Source organism: Austrofundulus limnaeus, unplaced genomic scaffold (genome assembly GCF_001266775.1).
Source record: "Austrofundulus limnaeus strain Quisiro unplaced genomic scaffold, Austrofundulus_limnaeus-1.0 Scaffold277, whole genome shotgun sequence".
Taxonomy (NCBI): Eukaryota; Metazoa; Chordata; class Actinopteri; order Cyprinodontiformes; family Rivulidae; genus Austrofundulus; species Austrofundulus limnaeus.
In genome coordinates, this window is record NW_013952679.1 from 125,217 (window position 1) to 133,175 (window position 7,959).

The 7,959-nt window shown below is 40.0% G+C and overlaps 1 protein-coding gene across 1 annotated transcript in view; it reads left to right on the top strand.

Annotated features, from left to right (window-relative positions):
- The window catches only part of focad (focadhesin), a gene marked incomplete at its 5' end in the record, with an annotated part of 114,289 nt that overhangs the window by 39,721 nt on the left and 66,609 nt on the right, over window positions 1-7,959 (top strand). Inside the window, 2 exon segments of the mRNA XM_014021068.1 lie at window positions 1,324-1,517; window positions 6,596-6,856. Coding sequence (XP_013876522.1) covers window positions 1,324-1,517; window positions 6,596-6,856 — 455 coding nt within the window.

A 7,959-nucleotide genomic window follows, 5' to 3' on the forward strand; every position in this document is an offset into this window, starting at 1 on the left:
AAAAAAAACAAACAAATCTTCAGCACATACAGGTGACTCCTACAAGTAGATCAGTGTACTGTAAAACTATTTAGTGCCTTGCTCTGTGGTTAAGGAAGCAGCAACAAGCTCACAATCTATGATGGTTATTTTAAAGAGCACTGCCACGTTCTTTAATGGGTGAAAATTCTGAACAACATGTGGAGACATGAACACGTGTCTCAATGTCATGTCTAAAGTAAAAAAATTTGTTATTAAAGAAATACTTTGGCAAAACTTCAGAGGTTGGTCTGAGTTTCTGTAACATCTGTTTTAATAAACAATGCACTGAGCAAAAGCAAAAATAAATTTATTAGCGGCAGGACATGTTACCAGTGTGCAGATAAAAAAATAGGGTGTTTTGTTTTACTAAAGGTCCTGTCACACTAATGTTTTAAACAAATTATGCCAACTTATGAAATGTTTGTCTGTTACAAATAAAAGTTATATTTGATCAATTTGTTAGCATTACAGTAAGTACACACCTGAAAGAGGCTTCAAGTTAATTTTTTAATTCCATCTTCAATGTAGATATCAGGTTTTTAAAGGTCATTATATACAGTAGGTACACCTGAAGGGGTTGACACACACAGATTTTTAATGTTCAAACAGATAAACTTTATTGCAAATCTTCACTTACTGCAACATGTTCTAATCAATCAGGGACAGAGTCATGTTTCCCACTGTGTTCCATCAGCTTTCCTTTTAACAACACTCAGTAAGTGTTTGTGAACTGAGGACACTGATTGTTGAAGCTTTGTAGCTGAATTCTTTCTTTTCTTGCTTGATGAAWAACTTCAGTTGCTCAACAATCTGGGGGTCTCTTCATAACGCTCCACACTTTTTCAATGGGAGACAGGTGTGGAGGCAGACCAGTCTAGTTCCTGCACTCTTTCACTCTGAAGCCAYGCTGCAGGAACACATGAAGGWTGTGTCTTCATTGTCTTGCYGAAAYCAGCARGACGTCCCTGAAAAAGACGTGGCTTGRATRKAYRTATGTTGCTCCAAAGCCTGGATGTAGCTTTCAGCATTAATAGTGTCTTTACAAATGTGACAGTTACCCATGCTATAGGCACTAATACACCCCCATACCATCAGAGAGGCTGGCTTTTGAACTCTGTGCTGATAACAATTCAGACAGTCCTTTTCCTCTTTGTCCTGGAGGACACCATGTCCATGATTTCCACAAACAACTCAGCTCCAGCAGTACACAGCAACGACCCACCTTCATTGGATTTGAGGTTGTATATCTCTGTAAACGTCTCATCATTTTCTCCTTCTTTCCTCACTTTCTGTCTGGTTCAGCCCTGAGTTTAGTCCCTGAGCAGGACGAGCTGTCTCCCTGGTTGAGTCCAGTCCTGGTTCTTCCTGTTCTTCAGCTCCTGTCCTGTTTGGGCCTCACCGAGCCGCTGGCTGACCCAACAACACACAGCTTGAGCAGTGATCTCGCCCACAGCCTGCTGCGCCGCATCAGCAGACCTGCAGATAAACCTCGCCAGGTAAAACTTCTAATGTTCCCACAGTCAGTTCTGACCTGCTCATTCTCAGCCTAACAGAACTGAGACCTACACCTGGCTCTGGTTAGATAAAAACTAAGAAAGGACCATTTTCTSTCCAACACAACCCTCTGAGAATACATTAGTGTCGGTCTTTATCTAATGCCCGTGGAGAGATAAGAAAATACTTMTTTACATACAACCTAAAAATGTTCTAATCTGAATGTTTATATTTGCATAACAGTGACAGTTATATGCAGGTGCTGACCAGTAGAGTCACTGCMGATATATGACAGTGGTTCAGTTCATTTATAAACAGAGATCTGTTCTTTGTTACACTTARTAAGTGTTCATTGGTCATTAATGTTGCAGAGCTCTGTTTGTTCATAAAGCTGCACAAAGCTTTACCTTTTGTCTCTTTTAGGCAGAATATCAGGAGAAGTTTGTAATTACTGTAAAATGAGTAACTTTTAAGCTCAAACTGCAAACTGAAATCCTGAGGCCATCACCTCATGTTGCAGCGCAGACCTCCCATACAGTAATAAACTTCACATTTTAGCTGTGAATAAAAATCACAATTTCCATGTAWATCAATATATTAAAACCAATATTGTATATTTTTTCTTTTAATATTGATACTATGTGGATACTAACCCCTAATTTACACTAAACGTGTTCCTGCTCCGCTCCGCTCCGGTCCGACCTCTGCAGCAAATACGCACCCATTATAGTCAATGAGAGTGTTTACACTGGCTGCGCACGGCTGCAGTGAGCGGACGGTGATCCAGCAAGATTAGATCCGATCATATTTCTGACGGATGCTGGAGCTGTGCCGGAGTCAATTTTTAAAGATTACGTTGCTCCAACAGGAAGAGGAACGAGCACAACATCCGTATTTTCAAAATAAGATACCATAGTTTTGTCGAAATTGCAGCTATATTAACAAATATATGGATATATTTCTACACAAATACTGTCAGAATGTATTGTTTTGTTTGGGAAGCAGATGGCAACATGTACATGAAGCATATGTGTACACACATGATACATGTGGATTTTATTTTGAAATCAGAAGTTTTAAAAAAACGACAGCAATACAGTTTCAACCATAGAAATCAAAAGCTTTTAAATCAATGTTTTCAGCTGTGTTTGGAGTTCGTCTTTCACAGAATTAATTATTTTTTGCTCTGACTTCCACATTTATCAGTGGATCCTTCCTGCACACGCTCCCTCCTCTGTCTGTCGGACCGGAGCGGAGCTGAGTGAAGTGGAGGCTGTATAAATTGGGTTGCAAACAAACAACTGCGAACTGTGCACCGCAGCGGAGTGGAGTCGCATGTAGTGTAAATCCAGGGGTAACACATGTATCGTTACACACCTACATCACATTATGTGTGTGTTGTACTGTATTTTGTTACCCGTTTGATGACCTACATGTCTAAAGGGTTTCATAAACACTAGAAAAGGTTTTCAATATTTTTCTGTTGGTTGGAGTATAAGACGAGTTTTTCTTACAACAAGGTTCCTGCAGATCCTTAAAGTCTTAAAGGCATTGAATTCATCTATCCAAAATTAAGGCCTTAATTAGCCTTAAAATGTCTTAAATCAATCATTCAGTAGTTTTAAAAAAGTTAACACATTGTAAATAGGATGATTGTAATTTGTCTCAAATATTAAAATAACTGGTAACATTTATTTTTTTAAATATTTACWTGCAGACATTCCTCTTTGACATCACTTCCTGTTGCTTCACATGCAAATATCTCAACAACTTTCTGGCTGAGCACCATGAAATTCACTTCATAATATGTTAATAATGTTGTCTGTCCAAAAATGTATTCACATTTCTTACAAAAAAAAAAAATTATGTTACCGACACTTTAAGGCAGGGGTGCCCAACCTTTTTTGAACCAAGAGCTACTTTTGAAGTCAGCAGTTTGCCGAGAGCTACTCGTCCGGTCTCAGTATCAAAAAAACATAATATGGTCTCCCTACTCCTCACTTCTTTAAAGTAAATAAAACAGAACGTAATGTGTAGCTAGTTTTATTTAATTTAAAGTATTGTCAAACAAAACTATCTACTTAACCATATATTTACCTGCAAAAAAAAGAAAAGATAAAATCCTTACTTAACTCCTGACAGTGAAACAGAAAAGTGATGCTTGAACAAAAAGGATCAATTTTTTTTACCTTCTTCAATTAGTAATCACTGTAACGTGCGAGCTATGAGGGCTGAGAACCCTTTCCAGTGTGAGAACCACAGAGTCTAATAACTTTGGAGCATGGGAACTCGTCTCCATTTCTTCAAAGAACTCTCCTCTCTTCTCTCCATACCGGGGAGGAAAAACAAAACAAAAATCTATCAGGGTCAACATGGCTACCACGAGAATGCCGCCCTTTTTTTTTTCTTCAAAATCAAAGCACACAATATAAAACTCTCTCGCAGGCTGTTATAAAACCCGGTGCTGAGCTTCCAGGACCGGTTTCACCTGAYCARATCTGYTCCTTTTATTGCCTGGAACAGATCCATCAGRTGGGTTTCTGAATTTTATGCATTTTTGCAGAAATATCGGCCACCAGGGGTTTCTGSCTGAATCCAGGYGGGAGAGCAGGTGCTGGACGTAGGACCATGGTTCCACCTCACTGGATCTCTTCTTTTTTTCCCCTGCATCAGCACAAGCAGCCCCGTGCTGGAAATCAGCATTTTCACCCGCTGAAGCTCGCCCGACTACATTCGATCGCTTATATCTCCGTGGGGGAACGTCCCAGAAACTTGCAACCACCTCCAGTTTGTAGAGGAGGASCGTAGCTTTCCAAAGTCATCTCACTTTCCCGGATCCGATGCTCAGAGCCCGCAGGAGAAGCAAACGAATGTTGAAATTTCCTCCCAAAAACACGCGTAAAATGCACTAAGTCGTGCGCAATTTGCTTATAGCTCTGCGGGGCAATGTCACAGAGACTCCATTCAAGTATCAGCTTGTAGGGCAGAATCAGAGCTTTAAAACCTGACAGCCACTCCGGAATCCAATGCTCCTAGCCCGGGGAGGGGGGTTAAAACCACCTCCGGTGGAGGTCCGACGGTGCATAATTTTGGAGGTTTTTCGCTTATATCTCCGCGGGAGAACGTAGCAAGGACTCCAATCAATTCTCCTTGTGGGGGAGAGCCAGGGCTTTAAAACCCGACCATCCTTGCTGGGATCCGACACTCCTAGCCTGGGAGGGGGGCTAAAACCATCCCGGCAGGATGTCAGATGGTGCATAATTTTGGAGGTTTTTCGCTTATATGTCCGCAGGGGAACGTCGCAGGACGTCATTCAACTTTCACCTTGTAGGGCAGAACCAGAGCTTTCAAACAAGACCAGCCACTTCTGGATGTAACACTCAAAGCCGACGCTAGAGGCTCCGCAGCAAGGTTGCGCTGCGCGGGCACCTGGAAATCAGCTGGCGGGCGACCGCCCACCCCTACTTTAAGGTTTCATCTACAGCAAATTGGGGTTGAGAACCCACTGTGGGTCCTAAATCTCCAAATTTTGGGTCATTAGAGAATTTCCAGGAAATGAAGTAAGTTTAAAACTGACTGCTAAGAATGTTTTTGCTATATTTGACAAAAAAGCAGTTTGATTTGGTTAAAAACAATTGGTTTATTAGGAATATTTAAATACTTCAACCAAAAATACTTGGATTCATGAGTTTCTGCCAGTTTTTTTATTTTTATTTTTGTCCTTTGTGTTTATTGTGTAATTGKTCTTAAATTTAATTTCATTTGGCCTTAAAAAGTCTTAAATTTAATTTGCCTTAAACTGTAGGAACTCTGTACAACCACGTAATTATGTAAGAAATTATGGAGAGTAATTGGTTTTGCAATGTGAGTGCACATGCACAATAACATTCAAGCTCACACCATAAAATAACCTTATAATTTCCTRCRTTTCTTATGTGGACTGTACATTTGAAGTAAATACTCAAAATTTTGGTAGTTTTTCCACAAGAAGAAAATTTTAATTTTGCAYGAATAAATATGAAATGGGTTGGTTACTCTGTTTTATAAAAAAAAAAAAACTACATGAAAATGTATTTTTCCAATAATATGTTTATTTGTTCTGATAAATGTTCAACCTACTAATTTTAGGTTGTTTATTCAGTTGTACAGTCCACAAAATGTAACATTTCTGAAACCCAGTAATTAGAATATACCCTATTTTTTCAAGTATAATACGTAAAATTAAATCCATAAAATCATCCATAAAGTTGGGGGGCGAGGTAGTACTATACTCGGATGGATATTTTTTGCTTATGTATTGTAACTGAAATATCRGCTTCATTCACAAAATGCCTGAGTCCGGAAATGAGACCACGACGTAAAAAGCAGTTGAAACGACCTTACCTCTGACACTCTTTCGTGCCTCAGAGCAAGATAGTAACAGATCTAAGCAGGCGATWTGATGTGAAAAAATGGGGGGRAAATCCTGGTGGACTATGGGTAAAATGCCAGAATTCATATGATGCTGCTACAGCTGATATATATTTGTTGTCAAAATACCTTTTAGTACATATATTGTTAAAATAAAATGTACAGTCCAAAGATCATTTTACTGTTATGTATAAAGACGGCAAAGGCTGAAAAATCTTGAAGTCTGTATGAAATTGGAGGTAGTTTGAGGATTAAATTTTTTATGCTTTTTAAGCTGAAAAAAAGGGGGGGGGTCGTATTATACATGAGATCATATTATACACGAATAAATACGGTAAGTGTTTTAATATACTTTTGAGTTTATGAGCTATAAACCAGAGTAAACCCAGTAAATGTGAAGCTCAAATTTCCCAGCTTTTCAGCAGCCTTGAATRCAGTGTTGTACCCGTGAAAATCTCAAAAGTCAAATTGTCAGTCGAGTAGATCTGTGCAGATGTTGTTGCTCCCTCACTCAAATCTTGTTGTATGTGTGCTCCTATTGTGAGAGGTGTTTCTCTCCATAAGAAATGAAGTAATGTTAAGAGAACATGAAGTCTGTCTCCCGTTGCAGTGTCTGAATGGTTTCCGATCTGAAGTTGTGTTTATTTATTTATTTCTGTCCGTCCTTCAGCCTGGCTCGGTGTTGGCGCTGCCTCTCACTTCCTGGTACAGTGAGCTCAGCGTGGCTCTGTCCATACTACGGACCGCGGCCCAGAATCCACCTGCAGCTGCTGAGTGGCTGCTGGCCGTGGACTCCACCCTGACGTCCAGCCAGCGCCTGTCGCCCTCCCTCACGCTCGTTGTGAGCCATCTTCTCATCGCGGGTCAGGAGGATGTCTGCCAGCTGGCTCTGAAAGTAATTCAGGCTATCGCTGCTGCCGACCCCTGCCAGGTAGAAAATCCAACATTTTTTGTCACATTAAAGTCTCATACAGTCATGTGATGATGGAAATTATTTTCATTACCCACCACCAGAAGGTTTACTAAGACAAGTCATCCATGTTTCTGATTACATTCAGATAGCAGAGAATGTCCAGGTGAATGTGTGTACAGATCTTTAATATACACCGAACACAACATATAAACACACACAACATACTGTACAAACRCAACACTTTTGTTTTTGCTTCAGACCTAAAACATTTTTTATCTACACAATAAACCTTACTTCAAATATTGTTTAAACTTTGTGTAAATCTGTGTTGGGGGCACTTGTCCTTTGCAGAGATAATCCATCCCACCTCACAGGTGTGGCATAGCAAGATTCAGATTAGACAGTATGGTTATTGCACAGGTGTGCCTTAGGCTGGCCACAATAAAAGCCCTCTCTGAAATGTGCTGTTTTATCACACAGCACAATGCCACAGATGTTGCAAGTTTTGAGGGAGCGTACAATTGGCATGCTGACTGCAGGGATGTCAACCAGAGCTGTCGCCCGTTAAATGACTGTTCATTCCTCTACCATAAGTTATGTATAGTAGTGTAGTGTGTAGTGTAATTTCCCTTTGGGATCAATAAAGTATTTTGAATTGAATTGAAGTGAAGCTGTCTCCAAAGGAGAGGAGTCAGCACAGTAAAAACCAGAGTGTTAACATTTCAGTGTTATTTTAACACTTGCTGAGTAAACTGACTTCAAGTGTTGGTGTTGATTCACAGTGTTGATTTCTTCAGTGTTGTCTCAACACTGGACAGTGTTAAAGAAGCTCCGCCCACTGTTAAGTATTATATAACACCTGTAGGGGTCACCTCGAGTGAAGAAACAGGAATTACTGCCTGAAAGCAGGTCTCGCACAGGCCTGAGAATTGGCAGGAACTGCTGAACTCTTATTTTAGGCCATGACGGGTCATTTCAACCTATACGAGGACTTCAGTTCTCTTAATCAGATATTAAACAGAAGCAATCGGTTCTGTTCATGATTTTGTTCAATTTGTGTAAATAAATGATTGCATAATCTTTTATGAATCAACTTGAACCCTGTCTAAGTTCCCTAATTG